The 27,613-nt window shown below is 33.3% G+C and overlaps 6 protein-coding genes across 16 annotated transcripts; 2 read left to right on the top strand and 4 right to left on the bottom strand.

Annotated features, from left to right (window-relative positions):
* The first annotated feature begins 3,068 nt into the window (after positions 1-3,068).
* Positions 3,069-4,583, top strand: LOC105258441 (40S ribosomal protein S18). The gene is made up of 4 exons (XM_011269685.3): positions 3,069-3,154; positions 3,539-3,724; positions 3,822-3,923; positions 4,370-4,583. The coding sequence occupies exons 1-4, from the start codon at positions 3,152-3,154 to the stop codon at positions 4,535-4,537; spliced, it is 459 nt and encodes a 152-aa protein (XP_011267987.1). The 5' UTR covers positions 3,069-3,151; the 3' UTR covers positions 4,538-4,583.
* On the bottom strand, positions 4,368-10,606 carry LOC105258442 (endophilin-B1). 7 transcript variants are annotated; one of them, XM_011269686.3, is made up of 9 exons: positions 10,429-10,605; positions 9,866-10,007; positions 9,618-9,746; positions 9,378-9,540; positions 9,232-9,295; positions 9,108-9,143; positions 8,490-8,680; positions 6,355-6,490; positions 4,368-4,977 (listed from the first exon to the last, which is right to left on the bottom strand). In XM_011269686.3, exons 1-9 carry the CDS (start codon positions 10,489-10,491, stop codon positions 4,864-4,866), a joined length of 1,038 nt encoding a protein of 345 aa, XP_011267988.1. In that variant the 5' UTR covers positions 10,492-10,605; the 3' UTR covers positions 4,368-4,863. The 7 variants fall into 7 exon arrangements, with proteins under 7 accessions (XP_011267988.1, XP_011267989.1, XP_011267993.1 ...); XM_011269687.3 differs by lacking the exon at positions 9,108-9,143 and having other exon boundaries at positions 10,429-10,604; XM_011269691.3 differs by lacking the exon at positions 6,355-6,490 and having other exon boundaries at positions 4,819-4,977; positions 10,429-10,604.
* Positions 10,607-11,561: 955 nt separating this feature from the next.
* LOC105258440 (dolichyldiphosphatase 1) lies at positions 11,562-14,153 on the bottom strand. 2 transcript variants are annotated; one of them, XR_003123431.1, is made up of 6 exons: positions 13,913-14,153; positions 13,296-13,396; positions 13,013-13,191; positions 12,693-12,914; positions 12,370-12,623; positions 11,562-11,951 (listed from the first exon to the last, which is right to left on the bottom strand). XR_003123431.1 is itself a non-coding variant. In XM_011269684.3 (5 exons), the coding sequence occupies exons 1-5, from the start codon at positions 14,016-14,018 to the stop codon at positions 12,491-12,493; spliced, it is 741 nt and encodes a 246-aa protein (XP_011267986.1). In that variant the 5' UTR covers positions 14,019-14,153; the 3' UTR covers positions 11,562-12,490. The 2 variants fall into 2 exon arrangements, 1 of the variants encoding a protein (XP_011267986.1); XM_011269684.3 differs by having other exon boundaries at positions 11,562-12,623.
* Positions 14,154-14,459: 306 nt separating this feature from the next.
* LOC105258439 (T-complex protein 1 subunit eta) lies at positions 14,460-17,662 on the bottom strand. The gene is made up of 6 exons (XM_011269683.3): positions 17,531-17,662; positions 16,689-16,949; positions 16,086-16,415; positions 15,526-15,998; positions 15,109-15,378; positions 14,460-15,028 (listed from the first exon to the last, which is right to left on the bottom strand). Exons 1-6 carry the CDS (start codon positions 17,531-17,533, stop codon positions 14,746-14,748), a joined length of 1,620 nt encoding a protein of 539 aa, XP_011267985.1. The 5' UTR covers positions 17,534-17,662; the 3' UTR covers positions 14,460-14,745.
* Positions 17,663-17,963: 301 nt separating this feature from the next.
* On the top strand, positions 17,964-21,001 carry LOC105258438 (adenylate kinase isoenzyme 1). Of its 3 annotated transcripts, none has more exons than XM_011269679.2 (5): positions 17,964-18,157; positions 20,037-20,258; positions 20,451-20,576; positions 20,653-20,838; positions 20,923-21,001. In XM_011269679.2, exons 2-5 carry the CDS (start codon positions 20,073-20,075, stop codon positions 20,992-20,994), a joined length of 570 nt encoding a protein of 189 aa, XP_011267981.1. In that variant the 5' UTR covers positions 17,964-18,157; positions 20,037-20,072; the 3' UTR covers positions 20,995-21,001. The 3 variants fall into 3 exon arrangements, with proteins under 3 accessions (XP_011267981.1, XP_011267982.1, XP_011267984.1); XM_011269680.3 differs by lacking the exon at positions 17,964-18,157 and adding an exon at positions 18,493-18,697; XM_011269682.3 differs by lacking the exon at positions 17,964-18,157 and adding an exon at positions 19,179-19,200.
* A 292-nt stretch (positions 21,002-21,293) lies between these two features.
* On the bottom strand, positions 21,294-25,135 carry LOC105258437 (RNA-binding protein 40). 2 transcript variants are annotated; one of them, XM_025412817.1, is made up of 5 exons: positions 24,953-25,135; positions 22,513-22,992; positions 22,317-22,428; positions 21,608-22,220; positions 21,294-21,521 (listed from the first exon to the last, which is right to left on the bottom strand). In XM_025412817.1, the coding sequence occupies exons 2-5, from the start codon at positions 22,819-22,821 to the stop codon at positions 21,362-21,364; spliced, it is 1,194 nt and encodes a 397-aa protein (XP_025268602.1). In that variant the 5' UTR covers positions 22,822-22,992; positions 24,953-25,135; the 3' UTR covers positions 21,294-21,361. The 2 variants fall into 2 exon arrangements, with proteins under 2 accessions (XP_025268602.1, XP_011267980.1); XM_011269678.3 differs by lacking the exon at positions 24,953-25,135 and adding an exon at positions 23,101-23,458.
* Positions 25,136-27,613: the final 2,478 nt, after the last annotated feature.

Below are 27,613 nucleotides of genomic sequence, written 5' to 3'. Positions count from 1 at the left end.
AAAGATATACATATTTTATCTCACGACTGAAACTTTACTCCCGCTCTAATAATATATATAATCTTATTCAATATAATATGTATGTTTTAAATTATGTATAAAGAAAGATTAAATAAATAAATAAATATAATATTATATATATATATATATATATATATATATATATAACAATAATAATTAAAACACAAATATAATATAACAAATATAACAATATAATAAACAAATGTTACCGCAAGAAGAGCAATATGATTCAGTTGATTGCATATATTTGTTATTATATTCGTATATTATTTACTTACAAATATATTTTCATATTCGTACTCACGTATATATTTTTTACTCATCTTTCGAATGTAAAAAAAATGCGCAACATATGCTAGTAGAAACTGCAAATCCTCAATCATAATCCAGCATAAGCAGCGCGACATCGGGGACCGTCTGATGACTCGATGTAGAATCGTCCCACGTAATACAACATCCATCGTCGATGATTAATCGTTTCTAAGCCTCGTCGTGTGATCCCTCATGCGTCTCGTTCTTTTTTTTTCGTCGTCCCGAGAGGAGACGCCTTTTCTGAAAAACATAAACTGTTTTAGCCGCGTGTGCGCGCAAGAGAGCAATTCGCGCTTTGTCTGACGTAACGATGCTTTATGAATTCCACGGCAAATTTATCGCGTGACGCGACCCCGTTCGTATTCGCGTTTTAATCAACGCGAATTGTCTTCGTTTCTACTAGGCGGCAATGACGCCTGGAACAAACGAAAACTGAATTCACTTGAAAAATCTATCATCGGAAAAATGTACGAAAATATACCTACAAAAATCTATGTAATTACAAAATTGTTATAGATCAAAAAAAATTATATAAATCTCTTTTTTGAAAATTTGTGAAAATTTAGAAGTCTCTCTACTAAAAATTGAACAATTTTCAAAATATTTTACAATTGACAGGTCAAGATATTTTGTAATATATACTATAAAAATCTATAAAAATGTCTTTTCATACTTTTTTATTTTTACGTAGGCTATAAGGAGAGAAACGATAAATAATGAATAGATTACGTCGACCTATAATAATATTAAATCCAAGCTGATGAATTTTTTAGAGCGGAAAGTCGGAAAATCGCACAAGATTTCTCTCCCCGCAGAATCTTTGTCAGACTCAATTATTGCGCGCGCGAAAGCACGCTCTGCAGTAGCACGACTATACGTGCGGATAGATTGCGTTAGGACGAAGCTCGCGGATTCTTTCTTATTCCGGCTTAATCCGAGGGAACGACTGTAGTAAAACGGATCAAAGGGGGATCATGCCCGGGAGATATCCCCGCCTACTCACTCTCCGGACGCTCGTTTCGGCTCGTTTCTCCACCTCGATTCGCCACCTCGCAGCTATCTTTCGAGTAACCTCTGACTCTCGCAGACGATCAGGAGGGGAGATCGGAGGCGAAAGAGAAAGAGGAAAAGGGCGGATGGGGCAAGGGGGGATTTTGCGCGGCGAAACGATTGCTTTTTCGCTCGCCGGATTTTTATCGAGTTATCGAAACTCCATCGACACCGAGACAAATTTCATTCCACGTTGGCGCAATAGCGGGCGCATCCGTGGAATCGGGACCGTATCTCGCACGCTCGAGGCATTAATATTAGATGTACCCGCGTGAAATTTTTTTGCGCAATGTCGACCGTGTCGATGCCGGTGAACGTTTTTTGCTCTCTCGACGACTGACAGGGACGACGATGATCATGGAATTTTCGTCTGCTTCCGTGCTCTTCTGCGTTTGAGATGAAAGAGCGCGTTTATTTTTCGTTTGGCGTGAAAATCAAGCGAAGAAATGCGTCCTTTTATCTTGAAAGAGAAGAACAGATGAAAGAGAGAAAAGATATAAAGAATAAAAGTGATGGAAATAAAGATGATGTCTCATATATAAACAAGTACGTTATAAATGAATCTTTTTTTATTTCCTACCGGAAGATGGACACAAGTACCTGCTTTAGACCGACATTTGTATACGTGTTCTTTGTCAACTTTTCCTTTCTATCATTTATCTGTTGTCTATTCATCCTTAACAGACATATTGTTAGACTTTTACTCCATCGTAAAGATTTCGTTTCTCCGGAATTACTACGGAAAGCAACGTAACAGTCACATTTTTCCTCGACTTGCATTGTTCTAGGAATTTCAAACTATTGAGAAATGGCGATATGTATCATGGTATCAAAGATACATAATAATTTCTCATTTATATCTATCATGTTAATCCATCAAACAGTTTGTATAAAATGTTGTTCAGGAATATAAGTTCCTTACCTGTTTATTAAGTTTGATGACGAAATTGATAAAAATTTCGTAGAGAAAAACTGCCTGTGCGTTCGCGCTAAAAATGTTGCAGCAAAGAGCAAAGTCGACAAATTACAATATGGCGTCGCTTCGACAAAGTTGCGACATCTTTAGTTAGATCACGAAATAGGCGTTGCTTTACCAATATCAGATAATCCAGATAGAGTCAGTTTTACCATCTCCGGTTAAGGCTCCCTAATTGCTCCCTATTGCTCCATTATTAGTTTAACGATTATTGCATTATTTTATCGAAAATTAATAAATAAATCATTTCACAAATGACGACGACGCCACTAGTAAAATGATTAATTTGATAATTTTCGTTAAAAAAAATGCAATAATTATTAAAATAACGATGGAGCAATGCAAAGCAATTAAGGAGCAATCGTTTTATACCGAATATAATTGCTGAAAACCATTAGAAATATGTTTTTCAATAAAAATGATCAATTTTACGTTTTTTGTAAATATTAAAAACACTATTAATTTTAGAAGGGGAACAATTGTAGATTCGGACCGAGCAATTAAGGAGCAATCGTTTGAGCTATAGTTTATTAAAAAATATGAACTTCTAACGTTACTTATTTCCAGTAAAGCAGTCCATGATATCTCTCAGTCTTCTCTCTAAAACTGACCCTTAATTTTAAAGTTATCCGATGTCGGTAAAACAACACATCACAATTTTAGATTATTTTCAGAGCAGCGCCATCTTTGAGAATCAAGAAGAATGAAACTTCATCTTCCGGTTTCATGCTTCGTCGTCTCGATCCTCCTGCTTGTCTTTCGAGGAAAAGTGGCAGCGAGTGAAACGGCAAGATGGTGAGTTTCGCGGAAAACTTGTTCGAAATCCCGCTTTTTCAGTGAAATCTTGCAAGCTGCATGCCAAGTGGTTGAACGAGACGATAAGTCTATCACTGCTGGACTTTATTTGAGAATATTTTCGTATTCACTGAGACTGGACGCGTCCAGTTGTAACACGCTTCTAACTCATAACCTTTATGGTCGAATTTTCCGAGTGTATTTTCCTCGACACTTGCTAAAATTAAACTTGCAAAGATTTTCTTAATTCGACAATTTTCCTCTAAATTAAAATTCATTGGTTCAGAGTCAATTATTTTGCATCACGTGTTTTGAGCTACAGTTTACAGCTTTGAATATGTACACAATATTCCATTGACTAATACATTTTTACTTATTATTTAGTCGCTCGTGATTCCTGAGAAGTTTCAACATATTCTTCGTGTCATGGGCACGAACATTGACGGTAATAGAAAAGTCATGTTCGCTATGACTGCGATTAAAGGTGTTGGTCGACGTTATGCCAACATTGTTCTAAAGAAGGCAGATATCGATTTGGACAAGCGAGCTGGAGAATGCTCCGAGGAAGAAGTAAATCGACTTATTTCTCTATAATTAAAAAAAATATATATTTTGACATCGCAAGATATATATGTATACTTAAAATATTTCTTAAAAATACTTTCAGGTAGAAAAAATTGTCACTATTATGGCCAATCCTAGGCAATATAAGATACCAGACTGGTTCCTCAATAGGCAGAAAGATATTGTCGATGGAAAGTATTCTCAGGTATGATTTATTTATTTTGGAAAAGAAAAAAATCTATTTCTGTTGAATTACAAATACTTTGTTGTCGAAAACTATGTTTAAACTAAAATTGCACATTAAAAGTGCAATATAATTTAGTCTAAATGACTACATCTCTAAGAAATTCGAATGGGCATAAAAATGTTATATACACATGTTTTTTCCAATGATCATTTATCTTTCTTTACAATATGTCTTACAAATCTTATCGCACAAATTCACGACTGACTGTACAAACATTCATTGTACATTCAGATGGTAGCTTGTGCAATAGTAACTGCATTGCTGTACATTTAAATTGCTTTGTAATATCTCTTACTATTCTAAGTAACAGGTACAACAAGTGCAACAGAGAGATCGAGTTATTTACAGATATATGTAATTGTTAATAAGAGGTAGTTCTAAATTTTATTTGTGTTATATCGCAGCTCACGAGCGCCAACTTGGACTCTAAATTGCGCGAGGACCTGGAGAGAATGAAGAAAATTCGTGCTCATAGAGGTCTACGTCACTACTGGGGTCTCCGTGTACGTGGTCAGCATACAAAAACCACTGGTCGTCGTGGACGCACGGTCGGTGTGTCGAAAAAAAAATAATCTATATATATATTGTGCATATTAACAATAAATTTTTAAACAATAAGTGCTTCATTCGATTTATTGATATTAAATATAAAAATCGATCATGAAACATATCACGACGTGATATTGGATTCAGGAATCAACGTTTATTATATATTACGTTATATATATATAATTTTGGAACGATTATTATTTAGATCAAAATATTAATTTCTTGATCCTGACATAACAAATCGCTTTCCAAATTAAATAAGCTATTCTAATTTCAAGCTGAAAAAGCGAAAGAATATGTGTTCTAAAAATGCAATTGACAATAGATGATAGAATATCTTTAGAGTGTTTTAACGATGTATAATAAGCCTCTCCAAGTATACTTTGGGCACCTTTCCTCGTTGATTCCCTCTAATTCCCATGAAGTAATCTTCATCGTCGGGAATTTCATAAATACCAATTACCTAAAATATATATGTATCTCATAATATATTTAATGTTTATTAAGCTACAACATCTTGCATATTGATTATAATATACACAAGCAACTATCTAGCATTAATAAACATCTAGGTACAGAAGGTACATATAAAAGACACCATAATCACGATATATATAATTAATGAATAAAATGTCCTTACCAAATTAAACATTTATTGATAATACACACATGCATAATTTGAATAAATATACAATAACTTGTTTGTTTTAACCATTTTGGATTGAACATGTTCCATTTGTTATTTTACAAATCTATGCGGGAAAGGAATGTAATATGTGAATGCTAATACATCATTTTAAAAAAAGAATAACAAAACTGATGCGCACTTAAATCCAAACAAATTAAAAATTAAGATATACAACACATTTATCATAATTTGCATAAATAATACAATTCATATATAAATAGGGTGTGAGTATAATTGATAATCTTGTAAGGATAAATAATAAATAATTTTTTTAATCAAGATAATAGGTTGACCAATATTTTGGATCGTGTTTACAATTGATAAGATGAATGATTTTCTTTAAAAAAAATCACATATATTTATATAGACTTTCAAAATTATGCAGAACGATATTTATATTACTAACATTGCATTATTATGAATATTATTATCCTTATTTTTTATATTACATAGCATATTTTATATTTATTTAGAAAATAATTCCTTCTAATTGCATAAATATCATAGTCCTTAAAATTTCTTGCTATGCATTTCCATCTCTCTGACAATATATGTAGAAAATATAACGTAAGTAATATACATGAGAGTCTTTCAAAACTATTTTCAAGAAAAACAGTTATTCAGAACATACAGTTATTCAGAATATATCATACTTTGTAAATTAACAATATGTTACATGTATAGCTTTGAGAGTACATGTTCTAATATTATTAACAGAGAGCTCTTAAAGATTTATATAAATATGAACGCATATCTCGATTTAAAAACTAGAGTATATAACAAATACTTAAGTCTAATGTATATCAAGAAATATAACATTTCGTACAACTTAATTCTTTCGGGACAGATTTCTCGGTATTCTCCGTATCTTTTTCAAACTTTGATCGAAAATTGACAATAAACCCGAAAGATTTAAGCTTAAAATTAAGTTTTACATGGAGGCCTGAAGAAACAAAGAGAGATACAAAAAGAAAAAGTTCTCTAAAGTATTATACAGATTTTATATTAAAGATTTATACAGAACTCGATAAAAAAAATGTGTATAATCTAAATAATCTTACAATACCATAACTTAATCCGATTACAAATTCATGCCTTTCGCACGATTGTATATCGCCAAACACATGCCGTCTAAATTTCAAATTTTGTTACCTCGTCCTGCATAACGCTCAGCTCGCTAGAATCCCTCGCGTCGTAATTGCACAATACTCTCGCTCTGTCCTGATCGTTCTCGGATAGTGCATTGGTAGTGGCTGGTTGGGTGGTATAATAGGAACCCCCAGATAAGCTGGGTAGGATAAATGATAAGTGAACATGATGTGCATTTATCTTTTTAACTCATGTATGTGAGTGAAAATGTATGGGGAAACACAACATAAGAGTTTTGATAAGAGTCGCACACTGACATAAATCACAAATATATCGCTTTAATCGAGCTTTTACTTCATTTTGATCAACGCGAACTTTTGTTCCAACATCATAAATTATGCGTAACACAATGCAATAAACTTTTGATCAAAGCGAATGATATGTATTTTTTATAACACATATATTTACACATTTTTACAAAGATGGCTCATAGCTAGCTGAGAGATATGTTATAGCTGAATATACATTAAATATATTCATATTTTACAACCAAAGAAACGACGTTTTTTAGAAAAACAGGCACATTCATTATCAAGTTCTACTAAATTGTTATTCAACAATGAGCGAAATAATCATAAGTGTTTTAATTGTGCTGAATTAAATCAATATATGCATGCGATTTATAAGGAGATTGAATTTTATTATATTACTCAACAAAAATTAGTCTGTTGCGAGCATGTGTGTTCTCACTCAATTCTACTGGAATTACATGCATTATTGTTATATTTTCAAAATGTCAAATACGAGATAAATGGAAATTTAATATCTCTCAGTATAATATAATCAAATTGAACATTTATATCAACCAGAAAAGCATCATATAATTATATCACTATTTAGTTACATGACATTATTAAAATACTGAGAATTAGTTTTTCCTCGATATTATGAGCCAATATTATTCTCAATCGAGTTACGGCGATGTAACAAATAATTGCTTACAAAGAACGACATTAGAGCAATAAAAGATGAAAGAAGAGATAAAGTTGTAGATCGCCGTGAATCGTTGACGAGAAAATTTATCGAAATATTTTGCCTAAATATGTACAATTATATGATTGCATATATATTATATAAAATTATAGTCTCTATTCGATGACATATTTGCAACGATTAAGCGACATTGATCGAATTAAGCTCGTGTTTAAATTTAAAAGCACATGTATGTAGATTAATGTCGATAAACATTGCTATTAGAAGAAGAGAAAATTGTATAACAACTAACATAATAGATCTGTTAATTAAATAGTTATAGATTCAGAATTTGTAACAATCCGTGAACAATTTCTCGATGGGGTAAATTAAATTTTAGTATTATCAGTGTCGAATGTGGCTGTAACATAAGCGGTAGATCCGGTAGTTGTAGATGAATTTTGAGGGTAGACAGATGAGTTTACAGGGAGAGTGGGCGAGGGAGTTAGCTCGATCACTTCCTCGCTGTTGACTCTCAGTAAAGGGCTCGGTTGACGTGCCCTGCAATTCCAATCGTGCAAGCAGAGACGGAGAGTATAGCGAGAGAAAGAAAACACTCCAACATTGTATGTGGAAGCCAGAAGCGAGGAAAATAATTGGAAATATAACGAAAATGAGAGTATCTATTATGCTATGTTTGTTACAAGCTCAGGCTGATAAGCGATTAAATTGTACGTCGGCATTAGATCTGGTATAATAATTTGATTAACCACCGGTTTCACCATCAAGTTAGCCATCTTTGAGCTTTAATTTCGTTATCTATAATTTAAAAATTAAACAAATTAACAGACATTGTGTTGAAACCGGTTGCAACTGGTAATGTTCGGCAAACCAAACGCTGCGTCTTCTGTACAGCGAAAGATTTATATGTTATTGTAGAAAATCTCGTCAAATTTCATTCAATTTCATTCAATTTCAATATTGTTGGTCCAAATCTATGCCCGATGTTCTACGGAGAAGCGGAGCTCGCAAGCTCGATATCTAAACAGTTATTAGTCATTCAAGGTTTGTCAAACATTACTCACTCGGATCACCATAAGGTAGGATAGCTGTACAAGAAATGTCGCAATGACACATAGTGTGCGAGGACAATGATATTGTGGAATAGATAAGAGAACACGTTTTGCAAAACAAAAGGAAACCAAGCGGTGGATGAGATAGCTTACCCGGCAAGCTCGCGTTGTAGATCCTGCATGACGGCGTGACACTGCGCGTAGTGGCGACTTTGTGCCTCCACAAACTCGTGCAAACATCGCAGATGTCCGGCCTGAGAACTCGAGACACCTTCCAACAATAGTTTCACGATCTCTGCTTGTCGATCGAATTCCGACTGCGCTACCCTCAGCTCCCTCTCTGCCTGAATTGAGCAATATATATATATATATATATTTTATTTCCTTTATTCCATTTCTTTGTGTGTATTTCGACATTTGTTATTTAGTGTGACAAATCAGGAAACTAAAATTGAATTGCAAAGCGTATATTTTGCGAAAAAAAATAATTCGCTTTGCAATTTGATAATTGTTATTAATTGCTCCTTTTATTCACCTGTTATAGAAAATAAAAGGGGTATTTTGTTCTATAACTTAGATACATATATTATATAAAAAAATGTGCTCGATTGCATACGCAACATGCAAGTGTTACAAAAATACAACTACTTGAAAAATATTTGTAAAATGTAACATATAATCATACAAATAGTTAAAAATTTTTTTTATCGCGATTGTATTGATGGATCTCTGAATCAAAAAAGCGATCAAAACTGTCGATTGCATCAATACCTGATCGAGCAACACTTCGGGTGATACGCCAGACTCCTATCAATCGCAGCAATATGAAGGACAAAACACATTGTAGATGTATAAAATGCATCTTTAAGGTAAATGAATGATTAATGATACTTACACTCTGTTGACCAAGCATACTCCTTGCTTTCCTTACTCTATTTTTACACGCATCCAGATCCAGCCTGCAACAATCATTTAATATTGTGTGTAGTACAAAAAAATTTTTAGTAAACAAAATGGATGAGCAAAGCAATTGTATATTACCTCTTAGTTTCCAATATTGCCATCTCTTTGCTAACAGTCTTCATCTCTCCCTCTAAGAATTTTCTCAGAGGCTGTATGTAACAATTGGCAGCAGTTCCTATAAAATCTCTCTCAATCTGTCCCAATCTTTGCTGACACTGTCCGACTTTTATTAATGCACTACCTAAAATTATGATATTGATTAAATTGATATTTTTATAGAAAGTTCTTATGTAATATAAGAATTCTTTTCATACTAACCATAAGCTACTCCTGGACCAAAATCATTTCCAGCTTCTATCATATCGGTACCAACATACTCCAAATTGCTCAACCTATTAGGTCTTTTCTTATCAATTTTCTCAAAGAAAAAGTCTTCGATCCTGTTGCCTACAACATGTCAAATTAATAATATAATGTGTATAGAAATTTTTATAAAAGTTTAATTACATACATTATGATACAGTTTACGATTAATATATAAATTCAAGTTAAAAAACATCCGGTACCAGGATTTGGAGTAAGTACAGCTTCCATATTCCGTAGTATCTTCTCCGTCCACGTCTTGGTAGCATTTGCTCTCTCGGCTAAATGTTCCAAATGCGCATCCAACTCTGTCTTTTCTGAAGTACCCAGTGTTTCCTCCGTTAACTAAAAAATACAATATATGTGTTATGACTTGTATTAAATTTTTTCGGTTAATCTAACGCCAACAAATGAGGATTTCACACTCGTGCAAAGACAATTATAGAGCAGTATCGCGAAAATCGATATTAATCAATGACGGTACTGGCTGAAATTAAATTAGATATTTAGGTTAAATGGGATAACATTGGGTGCGCAGGCAAATTTAGAATTTTACGATCTTGGCGTCGAATAAAATTCGATGGTGACGAGAAACGATGGAGGAAACCGAAAAGTTCGTCCAATGACATGTAACATGTTCGAAGATTAAATGTCATTCTCGGTGACAGGCACTAAACTCAAACGTGTATACGTTTGCCCCTGCATTCCATCCCTCGAGAAAGCAAACTTGGACTCGTTAGAGAAGGGAAAGAATCGCTTTTCCCACCTGCACGACTCTGCTAAGGGCGGCTCCCGCATCCTTCACCAGTTTCTTCACGTTAAAATCCATCCTCGCGATTAGATACTTGACGCACGATCGAGAATTATTTCACCCAACCCTCCTTTTTCACTCCGTCTCTCTAATATGTGTCTACATATACATGCATACACTTTATTTTCTATCGATCATTAATACCGCGTGTCTCCGCAGAGTGGCGACATATTGTCGCATGCGTATGACACGCGTTGGATCTTTAAATAACTTTTTTTTTTTCACTGTATCATGACATTGCTCGCTGATAAGAGAATCTTTAAATAAAGTCTACCCTTATTTTCCACATCAATATTGATAAGAAAATAAAGAGAAAATTATTCTATAAGTGTTTATCGAGCAACTTGAGTAGCTTTGACACACCTTAATTCTACTTTTTTATTTGAACTTGCTGTTGAAAGATTTTTTTTTATTAATTAAGCTCTATTTTTATTTCAAATTTGGGCAAATTTTATTACTCATGACTAAATCTGCTATGGCTAAATTAATATAATTATTCATAATGCGGCTCATTAAAAATTATATAATAAACATGTAATAAAATTTAATTTCAATATAAACACACGAGTGCAAAACTTTAATTATAAAATAGAAGCATTACAGAATCTCTTAAATTGTAAATTGTAGGGTGAAATAATTCATCCTGCATATTAAAATCTTATAAAGTAATTTATTATAAAGCAACAAATGATTACTCGGTATTGTTTATTAAATTTCTTCAATAAAATGTCAAATCTCCTTCTTCCCAATTTCTTACTAAAAAAATTATAACATTTTATATATTACTATTGTCTAATTTTTATCAGATCAATAATAAAGGCTTTGATTTTTCAAGCACTTATTATATAAGAACGAGAGCATGTGAACATAATCACATTTAATTCTGAAAAAATAGAAAATGAGAATGATACAACATATTTAGATTGGTATATAATATTTAATCTTCAGGCAGTAACATGAATGTGATAATAAATCAACGATAAACAGGTAAGGAAGAATTTGCACCAACACACTTAGAAGACATACAATGTGTGAGATGCATTGCATGTATTATAATTTTATCGATTTCTATTAATAATTTTATTCAGTACTTTTCACGACGCTCTTTATTGCATTCCACTAAACAGTTGCTTGTAATTAAATGCACTGTCAATTAATATCACTTTCATTATTCTTGGAAAATAAATATCTCATACAATGTATATAAACATGTACTAAACATGAATTTTTGGATTTGAAATTTTGACAAATACTCTGGAAAAATTTGTCAAAAATCTGTCAAAGCTTTACGATAATTCATTCTCCAGCGTATTTGTCGAGTAAACTTATATTGTCGAAAAACTTGATTTTTTTCACTGCGGCTACTCACTGTTAACTAATTGTTGTGTTTTCAATTTTGAATCTTGATTTAACCGAATTAATTATAGAAGGAAAAACGCGTGCATTCCTCATTAACATTTTAATCTTAACTTAATTATCTGGAACACACAAAGAGAAGAATTAGGTGTGAGATACATACATATCCCTTTAGAAATCCGTACAAAATGTATCATTGAAGAATAACAAAACTTAAAGGGAATACGACTCGTTCAGAATACTCGCGTGCTTAAATTTGAAACATATAAACAATTGATGAACTTCGGGCTAAGAGAATCTTGATGGAATTTGCACAATTGTCTTTTAATATAGCTATGCACATTAAATAACTAGTTTTTCCTTCTTATATGACAATGTTTTTGCAACAGTCGCCGAAATTGTAAATTGCGTCACTCGAATGCGCGTGACACTTTCGATAAAAAATGCTAATACTAATAATTATCATAATAACGATAATGCTGAATGATAACGACGAGCGCTTCATTTTTCTGATGATAACAGAATCGAGTATCAACTCACTTATTCCATACGCGTTGTCGAGCTAATTTTTTCAAACTTTATCAATTAAAGGAATGTTTTCTTAAGTTGTTTGTTATCAAGGCATTTATTATTCAATATCCAGCCCACTGACCAGCCATTATCAGTGCGATCTGCCGATTGCCGATAGCTTTCGCGCCCGCGCTCGGGCTTCCGTGCGAATACTCGTGTACTCGAACCACAAAACGTTAGGAATTAAAGTTGTGTCGCGTAACAGCAGGTACTCCGACATTCGCCTGAAAAAGAACGAGAAGATTAAATCGATGACTTTATCGCTATTATTATACCATTAAATCGTTACCAACCACGAAACCACTATAGGAAAGAATGGCGTTAAAACCGTATGCACGATCATGAACCATGCTGTTCCCAGTGCAACTCCAATTAATACACCAAAGAATACTTGGCTATTTGAGTGATACTGTAGATATACTCTGCTGTAAGTTACCAATATGGCTGTGGTAATGCATCCTACTGCTACTATTGTCCGCCAAAATCTCTCAGCTATTGTACAGTTGTAGTTTAACCTGGAATGTGAAATAAGATTCCACGAGTTATTAGCAGAATAAATAAAAGATGATAGTCTAATTGTGAAAGCAATGAGATGGACATCTACTTTATTTACCTAAAATATATAAAAAGTGTCGCATATGCAGCAAAGAACCACATAAATTGTGCATGTGTAGATGGCATACCATATTCGGTATACAGGCCATCTCTCTTTATCGGCCTCTCTTCGCAAATCGTGTGTTTCAATACAAAATTTATACACTCATTGATAATAATTCCGCTAAAAAATACAATCTGTAACCAAAGGACAAATTATACATTTGCAAATTGCATTTACAAGTATTTACATATAGTTTATATAAAATATAGTTTATATAAAAATTATCATAATCACTTACAGTATGTAAATCTCTCCTAAATAGTATTAATGTGATAAAACCAGCTACAATAGCAAAGGGTAATAGACTTAATGCAGCTAACAGCTTTCCAAAGAGATCCCCTGAAAATTTAAATATATATTGTTATTATATTTTTTTATTATTGTATTTGCTATTATATTTATTGTATTTTTTTTTTTTTTTTGAGAAAATACAAAAATAATTTAAAAGATTGTGTCTTTTAAATTTTACCTTTTTAAATATTTTGATACAACTTATTTTTGTATATTCTCCCAAAAAAATACAATAAATACAATAACAAATACAATAATTAAAAAAATGTAACTTTTTCTCTTTTCAACAATATAAATCTGATTCGAGGGTGATTATCATTAGCAATTGCTTGACCATAATGACCATATCTCGGTCATGTCCATGTGAGCAGATGTATGTATATGTGAAGCGGCAAAAAAAAACAAACGTGGCACAGAGTGTGTATTAATCGTCATCGTTATCATTATATCAATAAAGATCCAGTGATCGTTTCTCGATGATCGAGGCTGAAGGCTCTGTCTGTTTCTCGGCAGTCGGGATTTTCAGACTCGCGGAAGCATGTGCGAGGAAATGCGAGCACCGACCTTGCGGATACTCCACCAATGTCAGAGAGAGCGGGATCCATTCCAGCTTGTCGGCGGCATATGCGAAACTCGGCGCGATCTCATCCAACTCTTCGAACGATGCCATGTTATCGCAATCCTCGAAGCGGCATGTCTCGCGTGGCGAATGGACGCGCACAGGAAGGAGGGATGTTGTATTTACATCCGCGACTGCATAAACCACGCTCGATCGTCGCTATTACAGTCTACCTGCCTACTAAACCGACCCCACTAATCGCGAAACGACGAGACCGAAGATAGCGAGCTAAGCAAAGCCACCAAACGGAACACCGCGCAAACAATGTTCAATAGAGCTCAATAGCTCAATCGGTTAATTCTGTTTTACTCTTATAAAATAATATTAAAACTTGCAATTTTAAATTATTGTAAAAGGGGATGAGATTTGGTAAATCGAATTAAAGATCAGAGTGATAATACAATTGTAATTTGTCTACTGTATACAAATATATCTTAAAGATTTCATTCGTGCATAAATTAAATATAATATTGAAATATTGAATGAAAGGTATAGAAGAGATGAAAGAATTATATTGGATGCACACAACTCTTTCTCCTTCATAAAGAAGGTATATATATACCTTTACATATCTTAAGGAACAATACAAGCTTTTATTTTAAACAGAAGAAATCACCTGTTGTTGCAATTCATTATAAATAGCAGCATGTACAAAAGACTGTGAGAGACGAGGCTGTAAGATACAATATAAAGCTCACGTTTGTAAGCTATGCTCTTATTTCATTGTATCTGATTTCATTTTCCTGAAAAGTTAAAAATTCGACGAAAGGATGACCGATTACATGGGTCTGCCCATCCCGCGTCCTGCTGGCGGACCGTCCTGACTGCTCCTGGGATTTTTGATAGTTTCGTCAACGGACAAAATAAGGCATGCAGCTTCCGTGGCGGCGGTCAACGCATTGATCTTCACTATCGCAGGTTCCCAGACGCAACACTGCATGTTATCCGCGATGTCTTCCGTATTGATGTCGACGCCATACCATTGCAAGCCTTTATGATGCTTCTGTCGCAACTTGTTCAAGATATTCGTCGCGTCGAATCCAGCGTTATCGCAGAGTTGTCTGTAATCGACATTCATTGTTTTATGTACAATTCGTATAGCGTTAATTAACTTGGAAATACTCGTGTCGAAAATGATCACCTCGGAATAATTTCGAGGGCTCTCGCTATGGCTCCTATTAAGAGCTGCTCCTTTCCAGCGATAGTACGAGAATAATCGCGCAGGGTCTTTGAGAGTTCCATCTCGATGGCACCGCCTCCGGCTACCACCGCATCGTTCTTCACCATGCGTCTAACAACCATGATCGCGTCGTGGAGAGATCTCTCCGTTTCTTCCAAGAATTGATCTGCGCCTCCACGCAGTATGAATGTACAAGTTTTTGCTCGTGAACATTCATAAAAGATATTGAACCTAGCGATACACGATTCAAAATTGTCGTTATGCTTAAATTTATAGTTATAGTAATCTTTTGGGAAATTAATGTATTTGTAAAATTCAAATGGTTTAATTATCTCCTATTATGTAAAAATTATTTAATTACCTTTAATTATTAATTACCTTTCGCCACCAATCTGCTTCTCCTCAAAGACGTGGCATGTTCCAAGATCAGACTCCTTGATGTCATGCACCGTTGTTAAAATGGCTCCGCCGCACGCCTTCATCGTTCTCTTGAGATCTTCATCGGGCACTCTACCGGCGCAGAACATGTCCCTGTCGGCGAAATATTGTGTCGCGACATCGCCAATCGGTAGCATAGACAGTACGACTTTTGCGCCGCTCTTGTGAATCTGATCGAGCTTGTCATAAAGAATTTGCCATTCCGCGTCGACGATTCGTTGATATTCTCCCACGTTATCCACGCGCACTTCCGCGTTATCTCGTTCGGCTTTCAATTCTAATTCGATATTCAACAATGCAATCTTACATTGTTGATATTTTTTCGGTTGCATCTCAAATCCAGCGTACGAGAAGGTCTTCTTGAAAGCCACTCCTTGAATCAGCTCCGAATCTTCTAGCGCGCCTCCAGATACCTGAGTTTTATATTATTTATATTGTATTAAAGAGTATTGAATCTTGTGTACAAATTTAAAGCTGTATAATTATATATATAAGCATACCTTTTTAATACCAATCATATTAAGAGGAAGCAAATCATCTAGCATCATGACAGCTTTGACAACCAACTGGCTAAAATGTTTCTTTTGTTGATGTATTAATTTCGAACTCATAGATGTAGCTGCGCATTCTTCCAGGAGCTCAATCTGTTTATTTATGTCACTTTTATCTATTTTTACACTTAATTCATTAATCTTTTCTACGGCTATCAGAAGTGCACGACGGAGAGCTTTAATAATTATCCGCGAATGTACACCTTCTTCTATAAATGGTTTAATCTGTTTCAAAAACTCTCCTGCTAATAAAGCAACGCTAGTCGTGCCATCTCCCACCTATTAAACATAGAGATATTTGAAGATATTCGCTTTATATTACATCATCTCTTAATATTATAAACAATATAATGTTTGAACACTGTGTGAGACAATTACATATCTTTAAGAAATTGTCAGTCTACAGATCCTAAATTTAATATCCTCTGAATTTGTACATGTATAATAATGTTATTTTTTTCGCATTATTACTGAGACAAGTGTTTAAGAAACACTGGCTTAAATTCTCTTCAGAGAATGAAGTAATATTAATAAACTTGGAATAGTTCTTACTTCTGCGTCTTGAGACTTTGCAATATCCACCAGTGTCTTAGCAGCTGGATGAATGATATCTAACAACTTTAAAATGGTAGCGCCATCGTTTGAAATTGTGCTTTTTCCATTTTGATCGACTATAAGTTTATCCATGCCACGAGGACCCAAAGTGGTCCTAACAGCATCCACAACAATCTGACATGCATTTATATTGGATATCACTTGTTGCTTTCCTTGGGTCGCATCCGTGCCTTCTTTCAACAGAATTATTTGAGGTTGCTGAAAATTTTAAGAGAAAATTTTATATATTAATAGAGAAATATGTTCAACTATATAAATTAAATATAATAGTGTAAAAAAATACCCTCGCGTATTTTCCCATTTTTTGCAACTTTTTATGCAAAATTGAAAGAAATCAGCCGCAAGACCGAATTGAGGTCTCGTGAAATAATCGAATAATAAATAAATGAAAATCGACATCGTTAAACATCTACGTCGCTAAGGTCGATTACATTAACAAGCAGAATCGAATCGAGGGTGCGGCGGAATAAGTGCTTTATATCCTTATAAGGTTATAAGATCGGATCAAAGAGTGGAAGAGTTGACAGAGTGGAACGATTTGCGGAAACGCGTTTGTGAGTATAACGTTAATTTACTTACTATTATCCTCGTTTTTTCAGAACATTTTCCATCGCAAAATCGTAATATATTAGATAAAAGAAAATTAAAGAATAATGAAAACGATGAAAAATATATTCGGCCCGCTTCGTCGAGATAGGGTTAGCGTGCGCCAAGAAAATGTTTACCGATACAATTATTTAGGATGTAATCTTTTTTTACCTTCCTGTATTAAAACCTACCATGTTGATGCTTTTGACGTGGGATATCACGCAAGTCTTCCAAAATTACTTCTCAGGGACTCTGGATTAATCAACGCCTCGAAACGCGCCGACAAAATTGACGACCAGAGAGTGAATATTCTCGAGATACGAATGTAAAACTCGAATCTCCTCTATTGTGTAATATTCTGTATCTTGTACATCCAAGTTTTCGCCATTTTTACCGCCATCTCGCCCGACCAATCGGATCGTTTGACGCATCATCCACTCACGTTGCGATTGGCCACGGCCAATTATATCGTGCCTAGGGTACCTAGCAACGATTGACCAATCAGAGAGTTCTATTTTGAATTGGCCAATTGGCGACGTGGTCAATCGATCAAATCGATGGTGGATGAAAGGGACCTACCATCTGTATTGCAATGTATTTTATGACTTGTTTTTTCCAGGCCGTATTTGTATCCCTCCTTTTGACAGATGTATATTATTAACAATAATCTTTCCAAGGATAACTGCTCGTGTCAAAACAACTTGATGACCACAACACGTGGTTAATTTTTTCATGCGGATGGCATGTCGGTCTAGTAATGCACGTCATTGATTTACTCGCAGTGGCATAACTAAAACGAGTTGCGTTCGGAGAGGAAGGTATTTAAACAATTCTTTCCCAGTTGTAGAGATAGTTGGATTTTTAATTTTTTATTCGAGATAACGAGAGTAATTCTTTTCTTCTTCTTGGAATCGATCTAGAGGCGACCTCGTCGATATATAATTTTTATTCGGAATATAATATTTATTAGATGACGTTAAAAATTACGATAAAACACTCGTTTATATAAATTGTGCACGATACACAAGGTCTCCGCCCCCGCACGTTCTAATTATACGAAACAATGCTTGGTGCATAAATTATATGCTCGTATTTCACGATACAAAATCTAGATAAGTTTCTTCGCATTTGCCGTGGATTTATTTTTAAACGTTGCTATATTTACATAGATTCATCTGTGAACAACATTGTATAATACGCCATCGCTGTCATCGTGTAATCCCGGGGAATGGGGAAATTGGGCCGGATGTATTTTAGTCGTTTTCGTGCTTTTGTCGTTGCCGCGCGTTGACACATTTTTACGGTGAACCTTACATCTCGACGAAGCTCCCGATCGACACGCGAACGCCTTTATTAAGGTTCGAGAACTTTTACCGATTAATCTCAATCTCTCTTTTCTTCGTTCAGATCAAATAGAGACGAAAAGTGATTAAATTAAATCACGCTAGAAGTTTATAGAACGATTCCAAATTACTAGAGATCGATTTAAATTTAATGTTTCTCTTAAATTCATTTTTATTTAAATTTAAATAGTAAAAAAGAGACTCGGAAATAGCTGTCAAACGAGAATTGCTGTCTGAAATTTAATAAATCGTCAAAGTTTTCGGTTATAATTGACTCGCCGAGTTTAGCTCTCGTGCGGTGCTCTTAGGTTCTCGCGAGACTTGGAAAAGGTTCAAGGTGACGAGATGTCATATCAATGAGGTCTCGCGTCGAGGGCGCAAGCGCAGCTCATTTCATGACGAACGAGTGAAAAATCGATACGTTTAAAATTGTCTTTTTACGTTCCTTCATTTGATCAACATCAGTGTTATTCGCTAAAACTTCCTTTACTTACAATATACAGGGTGTTTCTTAATAAGTGCGAAAAATTTTAGGAAATTATTCTTTATCGAAAATTAAGGAGGGTTTTTCATATAAACATATACTCCTACATCCCTCCCTGTGGAGTTACACTTCTCCAAAAATAGGGATAAAAATTAGGTTTTTATTTTTTTTTCTCAAATTTGGAACAAGTTAAAAAAATGAAATTAGGTGGATATTTTCTATTAGTAAAAAGATTATTTATTAATATTTTTTTCAGTCTCCCTTAGTGTTATAAGGGAATGAAACTAGTAATCCTTATTCAATTTTTTATTAGAACTTTATAATGGGCCGGAATATGATCATCTAAAAATATGCATTAAAAAGGTTCATTTATTTAGAAATCTTTTTCTTTTATTTTTTTCAAAAAATCAGTAGTTTTCAAGAAAAGAAATAAAATACGTTATCGTGTACAGCACGATAGCATACTAAATAGCATAGGTTTCGAAATATGAGAAGTTAAATTTTAAAATAAAAATAAAATTAGAATAAATGTTGGGAAAATTGAAACAAAAACAAAATTATAATAAAAACCTAAAAACCTAAAATCAACTATCAAAGAATCATCTCCAAAAATTTTTCACCCTTATTAAGAAACATATATATTTATATGTGTTTATATATTTATATGTGTTTATCTTTATATGTGTTTATATTGGAAAAGTTGCTTAAATATTACACATTTGTTACAAGTCGAAAAGTCTCGTATGCAATTCAAAGATACTCAAAATTTATGTATACATTTAATTTTTCAAAAAGAAAAAGAGGAGAAAGTGTTTTTAATTTTCGAGTTTCTTGCTTCCAAGTTTTAAACGATCGCCATTTTCAATCTAGCGAGCGCCACATTGAGAAGAAAACTACGCGGGAAAAATGAAAACGATCTGGGTTATCGGCGGTCCAGGATGCGGCAAGGGAACGCAGTGCGACCGTATGATCGAAAAGTACGGACTCCTCCACCTGAGCAGCGGTGATTTGTTGCGAGCGGAAGTGGCCAGTGGTAGCGAGAGGGGAGCGTCCCTACAGGACCTAATGTCCAAAGGATTGTTCGTGCCAACGGTATAATATCTCACGCGCGCCATGTTCACTACATCATTCAATCATTCGCTATAATTATATTTACATTAACATACATCAAAGGTATAAGATTCAAATTACTCAACACACATAATGAATAAAAAAAAACATGTCGCGCGTCTTACGCGAACGAACCCGGTTTTTCTCAGTGTGAAGATCATGTGGTTTCGCTAGGATATTGTGCTGGAGCTTATAAAGGAAAAGATGGAGAAAGCTCGTGCAGAAGGCGTTACAAAGACTGGATTTCTCATTGACGGATATCCCCGTGAGAAGGATCAGGGTATTCTGTTTGAGCAAAATGTAAAGCCCTTCCTTCCTTTTTTTCTTTTATTATCTACTTTTGTATTTTTCTCAAAATAATGATGTTGCTGTACAGGTTTGCCCCGTCGATTTAATTCTTTTCTTCGATGTGGCAAATGAGACCTTGAAAAAAAGACTTCTGGGACGTGCCGCTGTATCTCAAAGGGCGGACGATAACGAAGAGACAATCAAAAAGAGGATCGAGATATTTAACACAAAGAACAATGAGATTGTGGAGCATTACAAAGACAAAGTTGTTAGAGTGAGTTTAGTTTATACAGTTCTTTCTTTCTAATGCGCGCTTATTGCATATTTTTATTGGCTTACGATAATTATTTTCTTTTAGATCAATGCAGAAGGAACAGTGGATGAAATTTTCGCCGAAGTGACGAAAGCGCTGGACGCTCTATTAGCTTAAATAAATTGAAAAAAGTTTGAAGAATAGCAAGAGGTTTGCTATCTTCATCAAGGTTCATTCTGAGTAGTGTGGTACTCTTATTGCTCATCCAAATGAAACAAACAAATAAGGTATCTCTTTAATTGTTAATTGTTGAATAAAATTATACTGATACACAACTCTGTTGTAAGTTGCAACATTTTTTGAACATTACAATATTTATTTATATTTTTTTTCCATTTTTCTATATTTACTCTTTAAATAAATTTTTTTTCTAATCGATATACTAGATAAAAAATTTTTTATTTTTATAAAAATCTTTGCATAATAGTTTCTTTCTTTTTAATATAACAATATCATGAAATAAATTAAGATCCTACTATCTATCTCAACTTTTAACAGCTTTGGCAAATTGTACCACCATAGGCTTATCTTTTAATATGTATCCATTAGTTTCTTTGAGAGCCTTTTTCGCTTGTGAAATATTTTGTAAGGTGATAAAAGCTTGGCCCTTCATTCTACCTTCTTGCAAGAGTCGTACGTCGTATCTGTAGTGTAAATAATAATAATGCATTACGAGATAATGAATAATAAGATATGATAATAGATACTGTTACACAAACAAAACACTTACTCATCTTCAGCATCTTCCAATCCTGCAATAAAATATCTTTTATAAATATAATGCAGATCCTTTATTTCTACTTGTTTCGCGAGATTCTTTATATAGAGACGATTGGAAGGTATGCCTGGATGGTAATTTTTGAATACTGGTAGTAATCTTTGATCATTGATAGAAATCCTAGCTGTCTTAGCTTCCAATTCTTCAGAAGTTATACACTCATTCTTTTGCGTTTCTGTATTCTCTTTACTATCCTTTGTATCTTTGCTAGTTTTGTTAATTGGAGATATTAAACCGAATCCACCATCTATTGTAGTATTATCTTGCTTATTAACAGTTGCTTCTAATGACTTATCCAAACTCTTTAAATCAATCTTAAGATTCTTAATCTCTTCACGTTGAACAGGTTCAAATATATCTTCTGGTTTGAACATCTTTTGCGTAGAGGAAGAAGCTGCAATACTTTTGGCAGGGTTTACAAATTTTGGAATTTTCAAACGTTTTTTAGATTGTGGCAGTTTTCTTTTAACAGGAATGATATTTGGAAGTCTGACATCTTCTCCATCAGATTCTAATTCTGATTCAGATTCTTCTTCCTCCTCATTTGTATGTTCATGTAATATACCTACAATAAAATTTAAAAAAATTGATTTCCCTATAAACTTAATATATTTATCAATAATTTTTTTACTACATCTATATTTATTTATATTTTTATTACCAAAAATATCTTTATATTTCTCCACATTATATGCTTCTTTGAGCATAGGAAATTCTGCCTCCAATTCTTCAAAGGGAGGTGGCAAATTCATTTTATTCATTAAGTGCAATACCTATGAACATATATAAAAGTTAAATGTTATTAATTAAAATTATAATATTAAGTAAAATAATACTTCAAAATTAATATATTTTACCTGTGTATAAAAAGCTGGTTCTTTCAACAGTTGTATAGCTATCCTTATCAATATACTTTTTGTTGGTGCCATATATTTGTATTTTATATTTGGTGGAGGTGGTTGACTAAACTCGTGATTTATAGTCCAATTATTTAACTTGCGTAAAAATGCTTGAACATGAGATTTATTAGTAGTTTCTACTTTTGCTTCGTTGCTTGCTGGCGGTTCATGTTGAATATCTTGTTCTGTAAATTCAGCAAATACGGACTTTTTAGCATATTCAACTGATAAATATTGTCCTCGAATGTTCAATTGATGCAAACGCATTAGTGCTTCCGCTGCCAATTGTTGAGATGGAAACTTGGCAAAAGTAACAACATGCTTATCAGACAGACGAGATGTTTTAGTTCTAATTGCACCATATTTTTGTAACAACGCATCTCGTCGATCGTCAGAAAGATGCGAAGGCAAATGAAGAATTCTTAAAGTGTCGCATGCCTGAAAATATATTTAAAATCAGAATAAACATTAGTAGGTTAGATAGATTAAATGAATAATTTCAATTTATTAAAGTTGAAATCAGACTGTATAAAATATTAAAATTACAGGAATCATTTTTGATGGTATCCCTTGTTGTGTTAAAATGCAGAATCTTTATTTAAAATAATCTGGACAAAATGTAAACACTATTAAAAGTTACAAATATCTAGATGTACTACATCGTTGTCAAAAATCCACGTGATATCAGCTGTTCGTGCGCTGCTTGTGCTAGTTAAAGTCACTAGATTAACAAAGTACCGCAATTTTGATCTCAATCCGATAGTATAGATATAGGCTGTGACTGTTGCATTTCTCCACGCAACAACCTGGCATATTTTCTTCTTTTTCTGCGCAACAGAAGGAGTTTTTTCACCTCACACACAACAGGACACAGGACAAACCAGGATCAAAGTTAGAAAAATTGCACTTAGTATAGATAGCTACACAAAGTATGCACTATCTGTACTATCGGACGCCATTTTTGCTCCATCTTATCTTATTGAGATCAAAATTGTGGTACTTTGTTAATCTAGTGACTTTACCCGCGAGAATGTCAAGGTTCGTTCGAAGAAGAATTATGTTTACGCGTGATGCGCGTAACGATAATACACGCATGTATGTGCGCCAACAGCTCTTTTAAGAAAATACTCAGGACTGAAACAGTTTCACCAACTGGTCAATTGACGAGTTTTTTGTATCAGTGATTGGTAGAACTGTCTCATATATAAAAACTTTTTTGAAAAGTTTATTCGTCGTTGTCGCGATATTAACGTCCGGAATAAGTGGAATATATTCGTAAGTTATATACAATTTTATTATTAATAAATAGTTGATTGCTCTCGAAATACGATACTCGATTATACGATAGGAATCAAAATTATAAATTATTACTTTGTTGCAATCTTTACGAGCAAAGATTATTCTTCTATTTCTATTTCGTTTCTATCCTAATATATATGTGTACACACACACACACACACATTTAGAATTCTAATATAATAAATAAATATTCTTTCTGATATCATTTGATCTAAATATAATTTGATTCAGAACGCGCAATAAAACGATCGAATAAAAATCGGATAATTAACATAACGGAAATATATATTTTTAAAGTTATATACAAGTGTATTTATATACAAGTATATCTTTAAAGTCACACACACACACACGTACACGTACACATGGATTAATAATTTATTAAACACACATCTTTAAAGTCACACTCACACACACACGTACACGTACACACGGATTAATTATTTATTAAACGATTAATATACTTCGTGAAGTTATTTCCATTTTTATTTTCTCATCATAATAAAAAAATTTTACATCGTTTATCAAAAGTTTAAATTAAATTTAAAAGTATATTATTGCCTCTTTTCGATAATAATTGATTATTTCACTGTACCTATTTCGTGAATAGCTATCATTACAGAGATCGCGTAGAGTTTGACAATGCAATAAAATTAATAATAAAATTCCAATAAAATTAAATACAAATTAATTATAATAATTAAATATAAATTTGTTTATAATTAACTTTTTCTACGTTGAGAAAAGTTCTTCGTTTCTTTTGGAATATCTTAATGATTCCTTTAATTAAATTTTACAAAATATATAACTATTAAATTTATAGTATTTAATATTTAGAAATAAATAGATAATATTTCATTTTTATATAGATTAAGTATACGATATTATTTATTAAAAGAACTAATATATCTTTTATGGATCTTTTTGTTAAGTTAATTATTTAGATCTACGATTCGATTGTTTTACTGCATTTCAATCCGAATTATATATTTAAATGATCGAAAAATAAAACGATAATAAAATAATAAGCAATATATATCTATTTTAAAAATAGTGTATATAAATAATAAATAATAAATAATTTTTATAAATTACTCACCGCATGTCTCTGGCTGCTTCAGGCTCTCTCCCTGCTTTCTTACTGTCCGATACTTTTCCAGATGTCCTTTTCTTTTGTTGTTTCATCCTTTGTTGTTTCCTCGTAGCAGTCACGTATTCACTCGCGAACAAACAATTATATTTCAGTTAATTATATTTCAGTCATATACAGAAACGATCGCGAGACACTTTGCACGGCACTCCCGATCGCAAAATAATCATACGAGATACGTATTTTTATAATATTATTATTATTTTATTATTATTGCAAGAGAGGAACACAAAAATTACAATAATTCGCTCGATTTTTAAACGAAGCCAAAATCATGCACCATTCGATTCTTACACTAATTAACTATTTCTATTTGTTGATGTATAATATATGCATAATAACGCGAATCATAAGATTAAAATATTAAAGTAATGTAAATTGATGATACAGCAATCGTTTAATTAATATGATATATATGCATGCAGTTTAGGAAAGTTTAAAACATCGGGCGAAATCGAATTTCATTCTACGCAATGTTAAAGAAATAATTATTATTCGTAAAGTTCGATAATCGGAGAATATTGCGAGAAAATTTGTAATTTTTGCCCCTTTCGCTTCAATTTTTATTTGCAATAATGAAAGATCGCGTTTCGATGAATTTATCGTCGCCACAATTACATTTATTATAAGAGTTAATTATTTGTCATTTGTAATAGTCGAATTATTATATTTCGATCTAATCGCGATCGTACCTTTAGGAAAAGAATTCGATAATACGGAGCGGTCCGTATCGCTACTTTCTCCCGTTGGAATGTCGCCGTGCGAATGAGGGGAGGTCGTCGCGTATGTAAACAATAGCGCGCTACGTCACAAGGCCAAATGACGTCACAAGGTCGAATGACGTGTTAGCTCGCTGCCGAAATATTTAACGCGTACTGTGACGTATGTGAGAATTGTATTTATATACAAGTATATTTTTAAAGTCACACACACACACACACACACACACACACACACACACACACACACACACACACACACACACACACTCTCGTACACTGAGAAAAAAAGTTGTTAACTCGATTAAACCGTTTAACTAAATTATTTTTTTTTAAATTGAAATATCGAAATATTTAAGTTAAATAAATGTTATGTTAAATTTATAATAGTTAAATATTCCAATTAAAAAGATAATAATTTAGTTAAATGGCTTAGTTAAGTTAACAACTTTTTTTATCAGTGTACATAGTTTAATTATTTATTAAACCTCACGAGATGTATTAATCGTTTAATAATATAAGTGTATTTATATCCAAGTATATTTTTAAAGTCTCACACACACATACGTACATTGAGAAAAAAAAGTTTTTGTTAACTCAACTAAATCGTTTAACTAAATTATTATTTTTTAAATTAAAATATTGAAATATTTAAGTTAAATAAATGTCATGAATGTTAGATTTATAATAGTTAAATATTCCAGTTAAAAAGATAATAATTTAGTTAAATGGTTTAGTTAAGTTAACAACTTTTTTTCTTTTACAATTAGTCTTTTCTCTGTCTACTATTTGATTGTTTTATTACGCTTTTAGAAAGTAAAGTTCTATAATGTAACTTTTAATTTTGTATTTCATATGAAATTATTATTTTAAACATAATAATTTTCTTTCTTTGCATTTCTATCATGAATAGACATTTCCAACCATTACTAAAAAAACTAAAAATATCCCTCAATTTTTTCTCTCTTCGGACAATTTATTTACATTTATATATAATTCTCTTTATTCCTTTAAAAATGAACATCGAGAACAAGGTACACGAGTATTGTAAATGTCAAAAAATGATCGCGCGAATATTATAGTTGTGAATATATAAAAATAAATGCAATATACTATGAATTTTCTACGTTATATATTGAATCGAAATTGCACAAAAGAGAAAAAGAAGAACAAGCCTATGAAAAGACATTTCCATTTTTTATTAAAAAAAAAAATTAAAAATATCTCTCAATTTTTACTCTTCCTTCAGGCAAGTCTACATATATGACCAATATGATTAATTGATTCCATCTTTATATATTTATCATTATGTGCTATTAATTAAAGCCGTAAACAATATTTCAGAAATCAAAGTGCGAAGGTTGCGCGCAGGAATGGCCATGAGCAGAAACGACTGCGCAGTGGTTCGGCCGCCATGTTGGCGCGTGACGTCAAACGCGTCATAGCTACGTCATAGGCGTCATACGTGACTCGGAGTCATACGCAGTTACACGGATCGTCGTACGTCCGCATTTTTCGCGTCTTTTAACCGTTTTTAAACGAATATCGCGAGTGAACGAGCGTCGAAAGTGTCCAAGGATGATCGCGCGACTTTTATAGTGTGTCGATGGAAACGCGCGACAGCGATTTTTGACGATATTCAATGATGGCGTCATCGCGAAGATGGAGCGAAGTTGCGTCGCGTTATTCGCGCCCTTGATGATGATTATCGGATGCGAGCGAGTATCGGGAGTGCCGAATAAAGTGTCGCGCGTTCGCGTTGATGATATCGTGTGCATCAAGATCGGAATGGGACGTCCCGAGGCGAGCGAGTGGAGCGGCCGTGTTCCTGTGGAACAGCCGGTGAACGGTGAGTAGATTTGATTTATCATATTTGCGTGACAATTCATGC

Source organism: Camponotus floridanus, unplaced genomic scaffold, assembly GCF_003227725.1.
Source record: "Camponotus floridanus strain SB8 unplaced genomic scaffold, Cflo_v7.5 scaffold58, whole genome shotgun sequence".
In the NCBI taxonomy this organism is placed as follows: domain Eukaryota; kingdom Metazoa; phylum Arthropoda; class Insecta; order Hymenoptera; family Formicidae; genus Camponotus; species Camponotus floridanus.
This window is presented reverse-complemented; position numbering and strand designations above follow the sequence as displayed.